Source organism: Eriocheir sinensis, chromosome 47, assembly GCF_024679095.1.
Source record: "Eriocheir sinensis breed Jianghai 21 chromosome 47, ASM2467909v1, whole genome shotgun sequence".
NCBI lineage: Eukaryota > Metazoa > Arthropoda > Malacostraca > Decapoda > Varunidae > Eriocheir > Eriocheir sinensis.
Window position 1 is genome coordinate 1,983,217 of NC_066555.1, and position 18,000 is coordinate 2,001,216.

The 18,000-nt window shown below is 45.6% G+C and overlaps 1 protein-coding gene across 8 annotated transcripts in view; it reads right to left on the reverse strand.

The window, feature by feature from the left end:
• Positions 1-3,360: 3,360 nt before the first annotated feature.
• LOC126981273 (sodium/potassium/calcium exchanger Nckx30C-like) overlaps positions 3,361-18,000 on the reverse strand; it is a 137,241-nt gene continuing 122,601 nt past the window's right edge. For all 8 annotated transcript variants that reach the window (XM_050832161.1, XM_050832164.1, XM_050832168.1 and 5 more), the window contains 5 exons: positions 10,190-10,331; positions 9,348-9,463; positions 8,568-8,704; positions 7,736-7,836; positions 3,361-5,978 (listed from right to left, as the gene is read on the reverse strand). In XM_050832161.1, coding sequence (XP_050688118.1) covers positions 5,800-5,978; positions 7,736-7,836; positions 8,568-8,704; positions 9,348-9,463; positions 10,190-10,331 — 675 coding nt within the window. In that variant the 3' untranslated portion in view covers positions 3,361-5,799. The remainder of the gene's footprint in view (positions 5,979-7,735; positions 7,837-8,567; positions 8,705-9,347; positions 9,464-10,189; positions 10,332-18,000) is intronic.

Here is an 18,000-nt window from a genome sequence, read left to right on the forward strand (position 1 = left end):
TATATATATATATATATATATATATATATATATATATATATATATATATATATATATATATATATATATATATATATATATATATATATATATATATATATATATATATATATATATATATATATATATATATATATATATATATATATATATATATATATATATATATATATATATATATATATATATATATATATATATATATATATATATATATATATATATATATATATATATATATATATATATATATATATATATATATATATATATATATATATATATATATAAACACACACACACTTTTAAAGATATTCAATCAACCATTTTCCAGACTACTTAACATCAAGAGTGAATAGTCAACAGAACATCACAAGGTCCACAGGAGACAACAAGGTACAGCAGGAGAGGAGCTTCCAGGTCCATCAGAGTGGCAGCGAGTTTGATCCTAAAAGTTACGAGCAGAAAGTTTTGATTATCTGATTTGGTGCCGTCGGTCCGGCCCTCCGGCGGCCGGCGAGGTGGCACTGCTTCGGGACGCTCAAGACGAGGGAGGTCGCTTTATAGAAATGTTGTTAAAGCGCAAAATCTTTCTCAGTTAACTCGTAAGTTTTGAATCTGTAAGTATTTGAAACACATTATATAGGTAGACCATTAAAAAGACTAGAATGTTTATTAACAAGGCATTTGTGCGCAATCCCACGATTAGAATGTTATTCACAATAATTTTGTGGCGCACTAGGTCCATGCACTGACAAGCTTCAAAAAATAATCACATTCACAATATATCATGCAGAAGAGATGTAGGAAAGTAAATCTACCCGGCTGGCTCGTCGCCGCACTGGTCCGAGCACGGCACTGCCCGCCGCCGCCACCTCTGCCGGGGGGCCGCGGGGGCGAGGCGCCGCACCGCCGCGATGCGTCTCTGCGCGGTTCCCTGGAGCACAGATACGGGTAGGACTATAACAGCTAAGCACAAAGTCAAATTCGAAAATCAAATGTTGAATGCTTTGTGCTTAACTCATGAACGTAGTAATTGCGCATCTCGGTAACACGACACTACCTATACATGACTTACTTTTTAGAGTACCTTATATAGAAAACACATTTCAGGATGTAGGATTTGTACCTATGCCACTGGTGTTAAGTAAACCAAACGTCTTCAACCGTCCTGACTCAATAAAAAGGGGCGCCCGACGTTACTTCTTGCCGTTGAGCAACACTGGGCTTAGAGTCGACTGAACGTATACAAACAATGCTGGGTTCTCTGCCTTACTGCAAGGGTGACCATCGTAGGGAAAAGAAAGCGTACAACAGAACTCCTTGCTGCGTCACGTGCGTTAAATACAGTAAGAATAACTTTTGTATCACCCGTCGGGGAGGACAAGTTAGGGCGCATGGCAGACTTCACTACAAACAGTCTCGAGAGTGGCTGAGGCTCACCCTCCCACGCTGGGCCTCGGTGAGCCTGGCACGCCGCTCATCCCCCGATAAATGTTTTGATCTTCCTGGCAAAATGACTTTCTTCTCCGCTTCGTTTGAGTTTAGCCATGTACTGTCTTACTATAGACCTTAGAACTCCTCTGGACTTGTCTACACAACACGAATGAAGTATGGTCTCCACACGGAATGGCTGTCACGCACCCAGGGCCCTGTACAGTCACTTGGCTTCACCACACAGGTCGTTGCCCCCTCGCGCCGGTGATCAACAAACATCAGGTTAATGACGACTATTACAGGACTAAAGGAGCCTGAATTTTGGAAAACATCCGTGAGGTTTATCTCAATGCACACGTAAATTACAGTGAAAATTTAACTGCGAAAACTAATCGAACAGTTGACGTAATAAAAGGTTATCATCAAACGAAGAAAATATACGTGGTGGCGGGTGGGGGAAGCTACAAATGGCTTTATCGAAACCAGGTGGGTAAAGCAAAACCAAGAACCTGTAACGAAAACAGAAGTCAAGTCCACAATACGTAGAGCTCCAAGCGGTTTGAAGAGAAAACTATATAAAAAAAGTGATAAACTCATTCAGAGTGGTTTGTAAGAAAAGGAAAGCGGACCACCACAGACTGTAAGAGGTTTGACCCAAAGGAACGTAACAGTACGGTCGACTCCTTGAGACTTGAAAGGAAAGTCAGACTCGTGGCCGAGACCGAGGCGGGTGGTGCTGTGGCGTGGCGTGGGGTGACTGCACGGTCGCCGGGTAGTGCCGAGGCGGCCAACGAAGAAGAGAAGCGCAAGGCAGGATGCAGTTATAGGTCACTGAAGAGTGAATGCAAAAAGCCTTCGGTGATACATGGTTCTACGTTTGATTACAGATTCTTCTAAACTTCTACATCTAATGGTCTTATGAACCACGGAGCCACTTGTTGAACCTTAACCTTGGCATATATTACACAACAGCTCATAAATAAAGATAAATAAGGGAAAGAAATGCTTCAAAACGCCTCCCGCCGGTGACGCGTGCATGCAGGGAGTCTGTAAGATTAATTGAGGTAAAACTTTCACACACACAAAAATGCTTCTTGTTTCCTGAAGTCCCACACTCATTCTGGCGTGACGCACTCCGCCTGGTCCAGCACTGCACACTCACTCAGGTGGCGGCGAGCCCTGGAGCAGTCCGGCCCGCCCGCGGCCTGCAGCTGCCCCGACACGCCCCTCGCTCACGGGGCGTGTCGGTCTGATCCAGAAATCACCTTAGAATCCAGTCTTTCCTCCAAATTATAAACACCAACTACGTACATTCTTCTCTTCCAAAATCCCACAATGGTTTCTCAGCGGGTCCTTAATAATAGTTTGCTAATTTCATAATATTAAGTACTAATATATCCTTTCACATCACATAATGCAGAGTGAAGAACTGACGAGGGACGAAGGTAAGGTATTAACCTCTAAAAACTGTATAAACTCTAATGGCGTAAGAGAAAAATATCGTCATGAGGACAGTTTAAGGGGCAGCAACACTTAACCAGAACATCTTGAAAATAACTTTCACAAAACTCCTCGACGAGGCTTGAACTCCCCTGCACATGGGTCGGAACTGAACACTGCCGCTTCGCGCGGAGGCAGGTCACCTACGCTCTAAAACTCTCTAAATTAACTCGTCAATCAGTATCCCAAACTATTTAACAACTGTGTGTGGGAAAGAAAGATTAACAACCTGGTTTTACAGAGTGGGACCCATCTTAATTGTAAATCTTTGGTTCAAGTTCATATAATTGATTTTCATATATAGTTTATATCAATATTATATACATCAACAACGTAAAGATGATATATATGTATATATGCAAACTAGACTTTTCATCAAAACAACATTAGAATGTGGCTATAAAATGACATCCATTCCTAACGTTTTTTTCCAGATACAAATGCCGTGTGTTTATTGCTGTGTGCGTGGTCTACTAGCTAACTCAGGAGCCCCAAGGTAGCGAGGGCTTGGCAGAAATCATCACGGTGACTGAACTAGGAGCAGTGCCGCAGTGAAAGCTACATGAAGCTGCTCTACCTCGTATATTCTTGACTTGCTGTAGCTGCGTCATAGATCGTCGATGAGCGTTTACAAGCTGAGCGAGGGCGGCGCCGTCAGTTCGAGGTGTTTGGGCTCTCATTTGGTTGACATCTTTGGTAACGCACACTGCACGTGCTTCTTTGGGTGTCGGCCTGGCGCGGGGCGGCCACAAAGTCGGCGCCTCCCCAAGACGGCTCGTAATCGCCCATCTGGTCACAAGTACACTTCAGGCCACGAGCGTTGAGTAAGTTAGCGGGGCGGTCGACCTTACAGGCGGCGACCCTCCCGCGGGCAGGACGGCCCCTAGTTCAGCTGGACTACAGTCTACTGCGGTCAGTCGACGAGCAAGCGTTCGAGGAATGATGGTGGAGGTGGTAGTGGTGGACTGGTGGTGTGGTGGTGTGGTGGAGGAGACAGCAGTGTCAAGGGCGTGTTTATCACAGATTACAATCTTCAGCAGTCATCTTCGTCTTAATACCATCATTTCTCAAACTTGTTCGGCCAGTTGATGAGATCTAACCTCAAAATAATATAAACAAGTGATGGAACGCCATCAATATTATAACACTGACACGACTACAGCACTGCAAATACACTAAAGATTAAAACAGAACCATATTCCAAGGCAATAGCATGTGTTTGTTACTGTAAAAGCCTTGAGTCTTCAAATGATCTTCCTTGCAAGGCAACAAATCTCTAAGTAAGAGTTATTCTAAAATAGAGCAAGTATATATATATATATATATATATATATATATATATATATATATATATATATATATATATATATATATATATATATATATATATATATATTTGCTCCAAGCCGATACCGAAACTCGTCAAGCCTCTGTTTGGCGAGGGGGCGGGGCGGGGCGGGGAGCGAAGGGGGGCGCGGCGGAACACGGCGGTGGGGGGCGGCGCGGCCGTCGCCACCACCGGCCCGTGCCCGGGGGCGGGAGGAGGGGGAGGAATACTTCGTGGATGTCCCTTACAAGTGCCAAAAATTCGACAGTCATGGAAGTTTCTAGTTCTAAAGAAATAAAAAAGACTACGACCCAACGCACTAGACTGCTTAGTAAAGTAAAGGTGGCCATGTGACGAAGTGAGTATTCTGGAAAATGTAAAAAATGTTTGCTCATTGAGCTTACCAGCATTTCGTGATCTTGTAACACGTTTCCCTGCTCGTCCCTTTTGTTTAATTTATTGGCCTGACGCGGCGGGGAAGGTGAGCCTCGCTGGGCAGGCCGTCAGCGTCCGGGGCAACCCAGCGCGGCCACAAGGCTGACACTTCGAAGCACTTGACTGTGTGTGTGTGTGTGTGTGTGTGTGTGTGTGTGTGTGTGTATGCTTGAGTGCGTGTGCGTGTGTATGTGTGTATGAGTGTGTGAGTGTGTGTCTGGGTTTCCGATTTTCGGTTTTGTGCGTTTCCGGGAGGGTTCGTGTGTGTGGTGAGCCTCCAGGCGGGGTGGGGGGGGCGGGGGGGCTTTGTCAAGGGATGTAAGCGCAGCGAAATTTAGTGCGTGACTGTGAGCGGGTCCGGTGGGCCACTGGGGGAGGGGGAGGTGGAGGGGGAGTGGGCAAGGAGGGGAAGACTTCTGAGGTACGTACGTGCGGAGGCCCCTCCATGAAGTCCGAAGTGTAATAATCCGTTTGCAGCAATTTAGTGACTCCTTCAGGCTCGGGTTTGTGTGGTGTTCCTAAGGAGGGGCAACGTCTCACTGGGTGGCAGACACGTCCTTCGCGCGGCTGCATTGTGCACGAGTAGAAAACAAAGCCAAGTCGTTCTCATTGACAATGGAGTATGCAAAGAAAGTCATGTAACTCACTGTGCTCCGCCAAGTTAGCTTGTCTGACAGTTCAGCAAAAAAGGGTTATGCAAACACTGCTCTCTCTGCTGGATGGTGAGGCCGGGCGGCCGGTCGTTTAGCAGGACCAGCGGCAGCAGACGATACTACACCTACTAGTGTGCGTGTGTGTGTGTGTGTGTGTGTGTGTGTGTGTGTGTGTGTGTGTGTGTGTGTGTGTGTGTGTGTAGGGGCAGGGGTAACATGGAGGGCCCTATGAGGTGAGGGGGAGTGAGGGGATGAGGTGCCTCAGACCAGGGGGGTGGAGGGGGCGAGGAAAGGATGAACCAGGTAAAGGTTGAGGAGGCATTTCCATTTTCGCTTTTTTGTGTTTTTTCGTTTTCGGATATACATGTTTTTGCTTTGGGAAACTTGAGAATTGTGATGTCTTCTTCCACGGCGGGAGTAGGAGCTGTGAGGTGCCTCGCATGCCGCTCAGAAGGGACATGAGAAGAACTTGTATTCGAAGAGGAGCGACATGCAGACGAAGATGAAGTACAAGACGAACATGGTCATTCCGAGACCTTTGTTCATTTTCCACTTGGAGCAGGCGATGGCGACAATCACGAACATGAGCATTCCAAACAGCATCATGATGGAGCACGCCATTCCATCTGCGGACACAAGACAGGGTAAGCGGGTAAGCAAAGGGAGGACCCGCAGGACAAGGCCTAGAGGGACGGGTCTGCTGCCACCTCGGACCCGGGCAGCGTTGTCAAATTATCGTACTCAGCGCATTGCATTTTTGTAGTTTCTGAGCGATAACTGTAGCAATATTTAATAGTTTTAACTTTAATTTCCTATCGTCATGTGTGTGGTTACGACAGTCTCGGAGCCTAAAAATGATAAATGCAATGTTCTGTGTACGATAATTTGGCAACGTTGGACCCGGGGCGCGCATGACACCACACAGAGCCTCCCAGGGACACTTAAAATCATATTCTCAATTAAACGTTTCAGCGTCCATGCACACCTATCTGACAATGCTTTCGTAGGAGCTGTGGGCATTTCCAAAGGTGGTTTTATGAGCCTGGTGATAGTCTGAGAAAGCTTCCGTACCATGAATGTTAAGAATCACTCTCCTCCTCTCTCCTATTCGGCTTCTGGAGAGAGTTGGTGTGAGAGGCGAAAGCGTCTGAGAACACCAAGCTATGTATTTCAAGACGACGGTTAAAAGGTAAATAAAGAAAAGTGAAGGATGAAAGGTAAATAAGAAGAAACAAATTTATCTTACAATCAACTTCTCACGACACAGAAAAAATAGTAGCAGAATCACTACTTTTTGGTGAACAAAGAATCAAAGATATACAAGAGAGAAAAGAATATATTAAAACTATCTGGAAAACAAGACACAGAAAAACATAGGAACTGCAGCACAATAAAAAAAGAGAGCAATGAGTAGCGGGCTTTTTATTTTATTAGTTTACTTTTTTTGTGCCCTTGAGCTGTCTCCTTTGTTGTAAAAAAAAAAAAAAAAAAAAAAACTAAAGAAACAGCCTAGTGGGAGCTAATGCCAAGGCCTATCCCACGCCTACAACTGAACTGAACTGAGCATGGAGCTGCCACCCAAAATACAGCTGACGACCAAGGGAAAGAAAAGTTAGGCATTTTATCAGCAGTTATGTCCTGTAATGTTTCCTTTTGTATCAGCATTATTTCTCTCTGATACTTGCCAGGTTTCTACGCTATGGTAATTAAGAATAATATTGCACGCTGGTGTCATGTGGGCCCCAAATCCAAGCTAATACATCGAAATTCTGCTTTTGCTTAAGTTAATATAGAGACAATTCATTGATGTTCCGCAGGTAGTGAGTTTCCTTTACATATTACAAGAGACAATCACGGAGGAAAACGCCTGGTACACGCTTTACATAGCTTCTAGTTGATCCATAAAAAGCTTGGTAGTCAATTATGTGGTTCCTTATCAATCAATTTTTTTTCTCAAGGACATTGGTTTCTCAAGCGATTAAGATGATGATGATGATGATGATGATGTTGAAATTGAGGAGGAGGAAGAAACGAGGAGGAGGAAGAAGATAAGGAGGAAGAGGTAAAAGATGAAGAGGAAGAAGAAAAAGAAGAAAAGGATAAGAAACAAAAGTAGAAGAGGAAGAAGAAGAAGGAGTAGATAAAAAAGAAAAAAGATTAAAAACAAAAGAATAATAATAATAATAAGAAGAAGCAAAAGTAGAAGAAAAAGAAGAAAAATAAGATGAAGAGATAAAATAAAACAAACAAGAACAAGAACCAGAAAAAAAGAACAAGAAAAAGAAGAACGAAAACTATGAAAAAAATATAAACACGACATTAACGAAGTGTAGTGAGGGAGGCAAAGGTTACTAACAGGTGAATGACATCAACCATCCAGTACCTGACTTCACTTCGATGGGGTTGATGTCGGTGGGGTCCCTGCCGTTCATGATGTTCTTGATCACCTCCCCGAGAGCGAAGAGGAGCCAGGGGATGGGTAGGCTGCAACGGGAGGGAGGGAGAGAGCGGTGAACGAGTGGAAGGAAGGAAAAAGGAAGGGCATATGTTTGATGGGGAGAAGGATACAGTTGAAGGGGACCGTGCATTACCTCAGCAGACAACTCTCCTTCATACTGACAGACGTTCACATTTCATGCCCAAACATCGTCTTTTTTTTCCCTCTCACTCTTCTGTTTTGCTTCAAAGTTAACAGACTTCTATTCTTGAAAATGATCTCTATGCTTCACCCTCCCCCTCAAAATTATGCCTACTTCAAAAGGTCTCAATTCTTACCCCCCCACCCCCTTCGAAAAATGCCTATTCCAAAAAGTCCTTATTCTTCCCCGCTTCAAAACGATGCCTAATTCAAAAGGTCCTTATTCTTCCCTATCAGTCAATCAAGGGGAGCATTTTACTACTTCTACTACTACTACTACTACTACTACTACTTCTACTACTACTACCACTCCTACCACTATCACTACCACTACTACAATTATTACTACTACTACTACTACTGCTACTACAACTACTACTGCTACAACTATTACTACAACTACTTCTACGTAGCTTCTCTGTCACACTCTCTGCCTCCTAACTATTCCTATCACTCCATTACTTCATTCCTCTCTTCCTGACATCCCATTACATCTTGCCTCCTCCCCCTTCAGAACCCCAAGGCGTGACCACCAGAGGGATACAGACGCAGGCCAACACTAGGACGCAGCACCCACCCGCAGGTCACGTCGAAGAGGTTGCTGCCGACGGAGGAGGAGACGGCCATGTCCCCGAAGCCCTTCCTGGCCACGATGACGGAGGTAATGAGATCAGGGACGGACGTGCCCGCCGCCAGGATCGTCAGTCCCATCACCTGACGAAGGGAAGAAGAGTTGAAGTGAAGGACGAAAGGTAAAGTGAAGGTTAAAAGGTAAATAAGGAAAGTGAAGGATGAAAAGTAAATAAAGTAAATGATAATAGGTGAATAAAGTGAATGATGGAAGGTTATTGAAGTAAAACAGAAAATGAAAGGTAAATAAAGAAAAGTAAATGATGAGAGAGAGAGAGAGAGAGAGAGAGAGAGAGAGAGAGAGAGAGAGAGAGAGAGAGAGAGAGAGAGAGAGAGAGAGAGAGAGAGAGAGAGAAATATATATATAAAAAAAGTAAAACAAAATGATAACGGGGAAGACATAGCAACTCACACACAAAAACACACACAAAAAAATGGAAAAGAAACATGAAAACAATTAAATATGTGATAAGAGACAGACCCGAAGACCCTCATAACAGTAAAAAAACAAAAACAACAACAAAAAAACACGTAAATACTGAGTGTGTGGCATAAAACAAAACAAAAACATATATATATAAACACTGATATGAAGGTAAAATAACAAAGGTGTGTGTATAGGGGGAGGTGGATGGGTGCGTGTGTGTGTGTGTGTGTGTGTGTGTGTGTGTGTGTGTGTGTGTGTGTGTGTGTGTGTGTGTGTGTGTGTGTGTTCGTGTGTGCGTACCTCCGGCGGAATGTTGATGACCTCTCCTACAAGCCCCGCCCACCACACCATCAGATAGGAGAAGGCGGCGATCCACAAGATGCTGCCGATGAACGTGATGAAGAAGAACCGCTTGCCTGTGTGGAGGAGGAGGAGGAGGAGGAGGAGGAGGAGGAGAAGCAAGTGGAATGAGATCGGTTTTCTTCATTAACTTTCCTATCTTCTAAACAATTTCCTAACTTCTCTCAGTCTGTCTGTTTGTAAGATCGTCGTTGTGTGTGTGTGTGTGTGTGTGTGTGTGTGTGTGTGTGTGTGTGTGTGTGTGTGTGTGTGTGTGTGTGTGTGTGTGTGTGTGTGTGTGTGTGTGTGTGTGCAAGCATTTTTTTTCTCTCTCTCTCTATCTCTTATCTCCTTTTATCTATTCATCTCTCCAATCTATCTATTCACGTAAGCCTACCTGTCTATCTTTATCTATCTCCTTGTTTATCCACTTATCCACCCCTCCACTCTCTATGTCTACCTGTCTCAATCTTTCCATTCACTTCATTCATTCTATTCATCTATACACCTATCCACCTCATCTGTCTATCTCCTTGTCCACTCATGTCTTTAACTATATACCTATCCATCCAAACGAATACTCACCAATCTATCTATCTCTGTTTCTATATATCTACTTATCTACAATATTTATCTATCCATCTATCTCTATGTCTATCTACTCATTCCTCCACTCTGTCTGTCAACGCACGTCTCTACCTTTTCATTCATCAGCCTATCTGTCTCTCTCTCTCTACCTATCTACCTATCTATCCTTACCTACCAGTCTATTTACCTGATTACCCACCCTCCACTTAGCTTACCTCGCGGGGTTCTGGTGTCGGGCAGGGTGAGCCAGAGGGGGATGATCAGGGGAGCCACAATGATGTACGTGGCGCGTTTTCTCCATGTGTTCGGCCAGCTCAGGTCAATGGGCTTCGTCTCCTCCTCGTCGTCGCCATCACCCTGCAATACACCGCCAAGGGACTCCCCCGCATTAGTCACGGTGTCTCGGGGGGCAGCTAGGACATATGTATCTTCCTTCTCTTCTTCCTGCGCTTTCCTGGTTTCCTCTATTTCCTTCCTTCCTGTTCTTTCTTTATCTCTCCGTGATCCTTGTGTTGTTTCCGTTTCCCCGTTTTCTTTAATATCTGAGTCTAGTTGAGTGCCCCATCCTATGCTATGCCATCTAATTATGTTCTAGCCTTTACCCAGATAGTACATGCATTCTGGGTATTGTTTTTTATATTCTCTCTCTCTCTCTCTCTCTCTCTCTCTCTCTCTAAGTTCAGCTTTGTAACGTCTTAAACAGCCATAACGAAAGCCAGGAATGTTGCAAAATATAGTCCCCCCCCCTCCCTCTCTCTCTCTCTCTCTCTCTCTCTCTCTCTCTCTCTCTCTCTCTCTCTCTCTCTCTCTCTCTCTCTCTCTCTCTCTCTCTCTCTCTCTCTCTCATCTTGTCAATATATCTTCGAAAATGCGTGCGTTTTGGGGGGAGGGGGTAGCAATGGGAGGGGGCAAGCATTGAGTGCAGGTCAAGCTATGGGTAGTGGCGGTGGTGGTGGTGACATTGATGGTGGTGATGGGGGTGGTGGTTGACACGGTGGTGGTGGTGGTGGTGGTGAGACATGCTACTCCACCGTGAGCATTGGTAGAGGTGGAGGCAGAAAGGTCTCAAGCAGGAGGAGGAGGAGGAGGAGGAGGAATAGAAAGAGGACGAGGAGGAGGAGGAGGAGAAGGAGGAGGAGGATTACGAGGATAATTAGAACAAAGAAAAGAAGACCCAAAAATCGAAATAATAGTAAATAGAAAAAAAAAGCTATAAAGAGGAAGGGAAGGTTTATGTGAGGCAAAAAATATGAAAAGAAAAATAATAAATGCTCATGACAAGAGGAGCGAAGATGAACAGGAATGACTGACCTCGAAATGAAAGATGATGAAATATGAAATGAATGAAAGTACTGAAAGACACGAGTCGAGAATGCACTGACCTTTGCAAATGAGGGAATACAAAGATTACGGCAATAAATGAAAATGTGGCAGAGTATAAAAAAACGTAAGAAAATAACTAGTACGCAACTGAGGAAGAATTATACAACAGAATAAGAAAAAAAGCACAGGAAAGAAGACTGTATGCAAAGAAAACAAAAATGCTTAACAAAGAAATGAATAAGAACGTAATGGATACAAAGGATGGACGACTACAAAGAAAGGTCCACAATAAATGACAACTCTTTCAAGAGGAGGGTATCTGGACACCGCTCCTCCCGAAATTGACCTCTCTTTCGGCCACCTCTTTGGATTCTTTTTAGGAGCAGCGAGTAGCGGGCTTTTTTTTTATATTATTGTTTCCTCTTTTTGTGCCCTTGAGCTGTCTCCTTTGTTGTGAAAAAAGAGAAAAGAAAGAAAGGAATAACAAAAGCTATTAATTAAGAGGATGAACCGAAACCCGAAACAGTCTCGCATGAACCAGCGTGGCGGCGAGAGGCATGGAAACGAAGGAAGAGCTGAGGGGAAACTTGTAATACGGAAAGGAGGTGAAAATGCTGACTGAGAGAAAAGATGCAACAGAGCAGACCAAAAACTTGCACATAATGATGCAAGAAAAGCCAAGTGAACGTGTGTGAGCTGTGATGTGAGGTGGAGGGCAGGACGCGGGGGACGGGGCAAGACGGGGCGGGGGCGGGGAAGGGGGTGGGCGGGGCGGGGCGGGGCGGGGCACGGAACGTCAGGCATCAACAAGGCCAAGGAAGCCAGAGGAAGCGTTGCATCTCGCCGCGGACTTACTGTTCTTCTAACCGGAAGCTACAGGCTTGTAAAACTGACTTAACTAAAAATGTAAAATATTCTGATAAACTTGAAAATAAACCTTTAGGCTAAACTAATGCAAGATAGAATGACACAATCCACGTGAAGGTGTTGCTGAGAAAGGCCCGGCGAACGACTCGAGACAACGCCCAGTGAGACACGAGGGCCGCGGTGGTGGCCGGCAGTGACGGGCTGTGCTGCTGCTGCTGTCCTCGTCCGCCAGCACAGCCCAAGCCCGTGCAGGCGTGCCCACAATGCTCGCGTCAACAGCTGGTGCTGAACCCCCGACCCCCGACGCGGCGCATGACCCACACCTCGAGGACACGCGACGCGCCTCTGTAACCTAAATGGCATAAAGGTGCACGCATGGAGGTGCTGAGGACAGCCCAGACGGTGAAGGCGACGGTGCTGCGCTGATGGACGAAGGAAAAAGACGCCTCAAAGTGACTTGCCAGGAATCAGACCATGGCGGAGTTGTGGACTTCCCTAACGAGCTTGATACTGTCCCAAATGACAATCCACAGAGTGACAACACTTAGCAACGACAGCGATAAGTGTACAAGCATGGGAGGGATGGTGGAGGGACCTGCTGGCCGGGACATTTTAAGATCCTTGCACGGCTTCGCGGGATTGCTAGACTCGCCCGTGGCGTGAAGTGCTCGCGCAAGATTACAGAATCATCTTCCAAACAAAGTTACAGGTTACAGATTGTCATAAAAAGTTAGAAAAAATGTATACCACAAGATTAACCTTTTAAAACCAAGGAATGTGTTGAAAATAAAACCCGGATCAGGCCCCCGAGACTAGGATATCCTAGAGACAGAGGAAAGCTACGCACAACTGCTCTCCCTTTCTAGAAAAAAGGTTCCACCAGATTTCTCAACCTGGCATAAACATGTGATGACTGAGATCACCCAGGCCCACCTACTCTCCCTTCCCGCAGAGTGCTAGTGCCAGTGTCCCACCGCTGCCACCACTGTATGTTAGCAGCTCATTCACACACAGCCACACGCCTTCCACACCCACGGGTCCCTGTCCCTGGGTGGAGGCTCACGGGGAAACCAAGGACCTCAAGCTGCTCAAAGATGATTCATGAGGAAGTTTTACTAAATGGCTGCGGTTTACAGAGATGGAGGGATAGATAGATAGATAGATAGAAAGTGAGAGTGAGAGCCAGGAATATTTATAATTGCAGAAATATGAAGAAAAAAACATAATCCTCACCCTTTTCAACCTTCCCAATCCCTCCCTGCCTAACACCCCACCCACCCACCCACATCCATACACACGCACTTCCCCCCTCCCCCCCCACTCACACCCTCACACTCCCTCACCCCCCCCCCCCCCACACACCCCCGTTCAACACACTCGGGACCGCAGGATGGAGGACCAAAACACCCTGAAGGAACTTTGTCTACAGGAGTCTTCAGGGACACGTTGCTGCCTCCCTCTGAAGGACATGGTGCGCCTACGGCCTTGAGGAAGGGAGCGAAGGAAGGAAAAGAGGAGGGGAAGAAAGGGAGGAGGAAGGGAAGAAGGGGAAGAGAGAGGAAGAAGGGGAGGAAGAGGGGAGGATAGCGAAAGAAGAAGGAAAGAAGGGGAAGAAGGGGAGAGAGATTTACTTCTAGCTTTCTCGCGTACGTGATTCACTTAAAGGCGATGAAGCAAAGGTCCAAGAGGAAGAGGAGGAGGAGGAGGAGGAGGAGGAGGATCAGTGGCCACGCCCTTCCTTGCTGCCGATCCTCCTACCACCTTCCTTCTCTCTCTCTCTCTGCCACACCTACGTTTCATTCTTGCCACCCACGCTCAGCCTCTCTCTCTCTCTCTGCCACACCTACGTTTCATTCTTGCCACCCACACTTCAGCCACGCCCCTTCTCTCTCTCTCTCTCTCTCTCTCTCTCTCCTTTTCTTCTTTTTCCAATCCTTCTCTTTTTCAATCTCCCCCCTCCCCCCCCCCCACCGTTCCCAGTATCCTACCGCTGCCACCATGTATGTTAGCATTTCATTCGCACGAAAGTCTATAATGTTCCCTTGATACACAAAAGAAAAATACAAAGCACACAAAATTAATGGAATGTAATAAGAAAAAATGGCCTTACAGTGACGGGGATATCACGATTTAGTTTGCATCCTTGTTTTATTTTTATTTTTTGAGCAGTGCGTACTTTTAGAAGGTAGATATTTCCCCTATAAAAGAAGAGAAAGAGGAGGAGGAGGAGGAAGATGAGGATGGAAGAAGAAAAAGAAAAAGAAGAAAAGAAAAAAAGAAAGGGAAGAAAAGAAGAAAATATTGATGAAAAAGAAGATGAAGAAGAAAAGAAGGATGAGAGCCCGAACAAGAAGAACAAGAAGAAGAGCACCAACAACTACAAGCTTTAAAAAAAAAAAACACAATCTGCTGTGGAAAACATCAGATTAAAAAGAGAAAATGGAGAAAATGGAGAAAATGGAGGCAAATCAACACCTGTAATCAAATCCGGACTAATCATAAAATTCATATATAAAGAAAAACTACATCATATCATACCTAGAACAATAATAATAAAAAAACAAGATAAGAAAACACAATGAACCAGACTCTATACGCAAAGACATACCAAAAAACTCAGGCTGTGTCTTCATGGAGGGAATAAAAAAAAAGGAGAATCATCAGAATAATATCAGACGTGGAGGATGAACTCAAGGAAACTCTAACAGAACTGAAGGACACTCTTGCCTTACCTTACCCGAGGGGCGCTAGGCAACGCGACCCCTTCTGGGCACAGACAGCGTCGAGGCGGGCGAGAGGGTGGCAAAACATTCACTCACACAGCAGCAGCAACAACAGCAGCAGCAACAGCAGTAGTAATAGTGGTAACAGGAGTGGTAGGGGCTATAGGGCGCGTCTCAGGTCACAGACAGAGAATACGATAACGCGTGACGCCACAGACATCAACTACGTCAGAACATTGAGATGACGGAGGGGAAGGAGAGAGAGAGGGGCAGCCTGTCTCATCGCTGCCGGGGTGGTTGGCGGAGCGAGGTGTCAGGGTCTAGACTTCTTACAGGAAGGTTTTATGTCCCCGGGATGGCGATTAGAGATGTGAGTTTAAGCGCGCTGAAGAGGTACATAGTGACGAGGGTGTTTAGTCAATGTTTATCAATAGGCATCAACAGCGAGGGAAGTCACAGGAGGGTGGAGACAGGTGGGAACACACACACGCACACACACACACACACACACACACACACACACACACACGTCGCGGGGTTCTGTGGCGAGAAAGAGTAAAATTTTCCACAGGTTACACGGGATGACGAAGCGGCGACGACCAGGAGGCAACGAGGACGGAAAGGGAACACACACATACACACACAAACACACACACTCTCTCTCTCTCTCTCTCTCTCTCTCTCTCTCTCTCTCTCTCTCATCCACACACACAACGAAGGATAGAAACGCCAAGACCCCCCAAAATCCTTCAGAGTTGACGAGCTGAAGAAGCATCCTCCTTCAGCGTCTTCCCCGTCCAACAACCACAAAATGCCTTCGAGAAATTAAGACAAGACTTGCACGCGCTCCGTCCCACAGCAGGAGACGCAGTGCGGAGGAGGAGAACCAACGGCTGTGTGTTCCGCTCCATGTGATTTGATTGGAAATAAGAGAAAATGAAACCTGTGTAAACATCTCGATAATTTTCTTCCTTTCTCGATGGCGTTTTCTCTGCCCTGACAAGGTTAATGCAGACCAGACACTCACGACTCTCCTCCGATGACGAATGTTGGTTAAGAGAAAATGCAACTATAAGAAACACTAATTTACGCTACACTGTTCTCTTCTTTTCACTTCCCGGCACGTGCAATCAGTCGTAAAGAAAGGAATCGGACACCCTTGACATCAATGGCAAAGAGGATCGAAAACCACGTAGAGAAGGCACACCTACTCCCACGTCATCACTCACCGTTTCATATTGTTACGATCTCGAGGATGGCCAAGTCAACTGCTACACGGGTGAGTACATACACGCAAGCACGCCATCTATTGCCGCCTCGACGCATCAAAGGAGCTCCTCAATACCCGGTTCAGAGGACGAGCTTAAAGTCTTCCCGGTACGCTCCTTCAGGTCGAGGTTCCACCCTTGGCGCGGCGAGGGAAAGTTCGCTCCGGTCCCATTGGCGGCCTTCGCAAAATACGCAAAAAGTCCTTCCATTTTCCTTATAGTTTGACCTTGAGAGGACGGAAGGAAGGAGAGAGAGAGAGAGAGAGAGAGAGAGAGAGAGAGAGGAGAGAGAGAGAGAGAGAGAGAGAGAGAGAGAGAGAGAGAGAGAGAGAGAGAGAGAGAGAGAGAGAGAGAGAGAGAGAGAGAGAGAGAGAGAGAGAGAGAGAGAGAGAGAGAGAGAGATAGAGAGAGAGAGAGAGAGAGAGAGAAGTCAGGCAGGAAGGAAGGAAGGGCGTGGTGGTAGTGGAGAAGGAAGGGGGGGGGGGGGGGGGCAGGAGGGGGTCTGCCACGCCCCTAAGCCACGCCCATCTCTCTAATGAAGGTCGGAGAGGACACTAGAGAGAGAGAGAGAGAGAGAGAGAGAGAGAGAGAGAGAGAGAGAGAGAGAGAGAGAGAGAGAGAGAGAGAGAGAGAGAGAGAGAGAGAGAGAGAGAGAGAGAGAGAGAGAGAGAGGTGGGGGTAGTGGGGGAGAGAAGGAGAGGTAAACGGACAGAACTTCACGTCAACAATGTAAATGTCAAAACGATTAGGATGATGCTAAAGTGATGTTGATAGTTCGTGGGGATGGGCAGGAAGGTGAGGCTGGAAAAAAGGGGAATAAAGGGTAATGACGAGTAGTAAAAGAGGAAGAGGAAGAGGAAGAGGAAAGAGGAGGAAAAAGGAGTAGGAATGAGAGAGAGAGGGATCAGGAAGAGGAGGAGACGAGGAGTGAAGAAGAATAAGGGACAAGGAGATAAAAAGAAGAAATGGACTCGAAGAAGAACGTAGAGGAAAGAAGAGAAGAATAGTGAAAGAGAAATAGGAAGAAAAAAAAAACAGAAGAGTAAAAGGGAAAGATCATGAAGCAGGAAGAAAGATAGTGAAGGAGGAGGAGGGAGAGAAAGATAATGAGATCGTAACAGAGAGAAAAAAAAAACAGAAAAAGAGGAAGAGGAGGAAAAGACATAAAAAAAGCAATATAGGAAAATAGAGATGACAAAGGAAGAGGAGATGAGAGAAGAAGCCTGATGGTGGAAGAGGAAAATACTGAAAAGGAAATAAGGAAAAGAGGTGACGAAGAAGAAGGGAGAGATAAAACGATACCGAAGAACGAAGATGCAAGAGCAGAGGAGCGCAGAAGACGGCGGAGGGAGCCACGCCCGCCCCGCACCGCTCCGCCCCGCCCCGCCCCGCCCGAGAGCTGTTTAAATTCTGGAGCGAAAATCAATAACGGTATGATCGACTTTCCTCGGACGTGTTTTCGCGGAGGCCAACATTCCCGCCCTCCCCGCGCCCATGACTTTATTTGGTGTGGCATAATATATATTTTCTCGTGGATATTTAATACATTCCTGCTCCTGCTTTTCCTGAACGGGTGATATTCTAGTTGGTTCCGATTGGCGATGTTTGATTTATGTTTTGGTGATTTCTGCTGTTTCTGCCTTCCTTGAGCCCGTGACTTTATATCTGGATACGATACGCGGTCTTATTTTTTTTTTTTTGTTGGTTTCTATTAAATTTCTTCCTGCATTTCTTTGTTTTTTTTCCTTTTTTCTTTCCTTTCTTCTTTTCTTCATTCCCTCTTCCTGTCTTTTTTTCCTTCCTTCTTTCCTTTTTCCTTTTTCTTTCTCTCTTTCCTTCCTCACT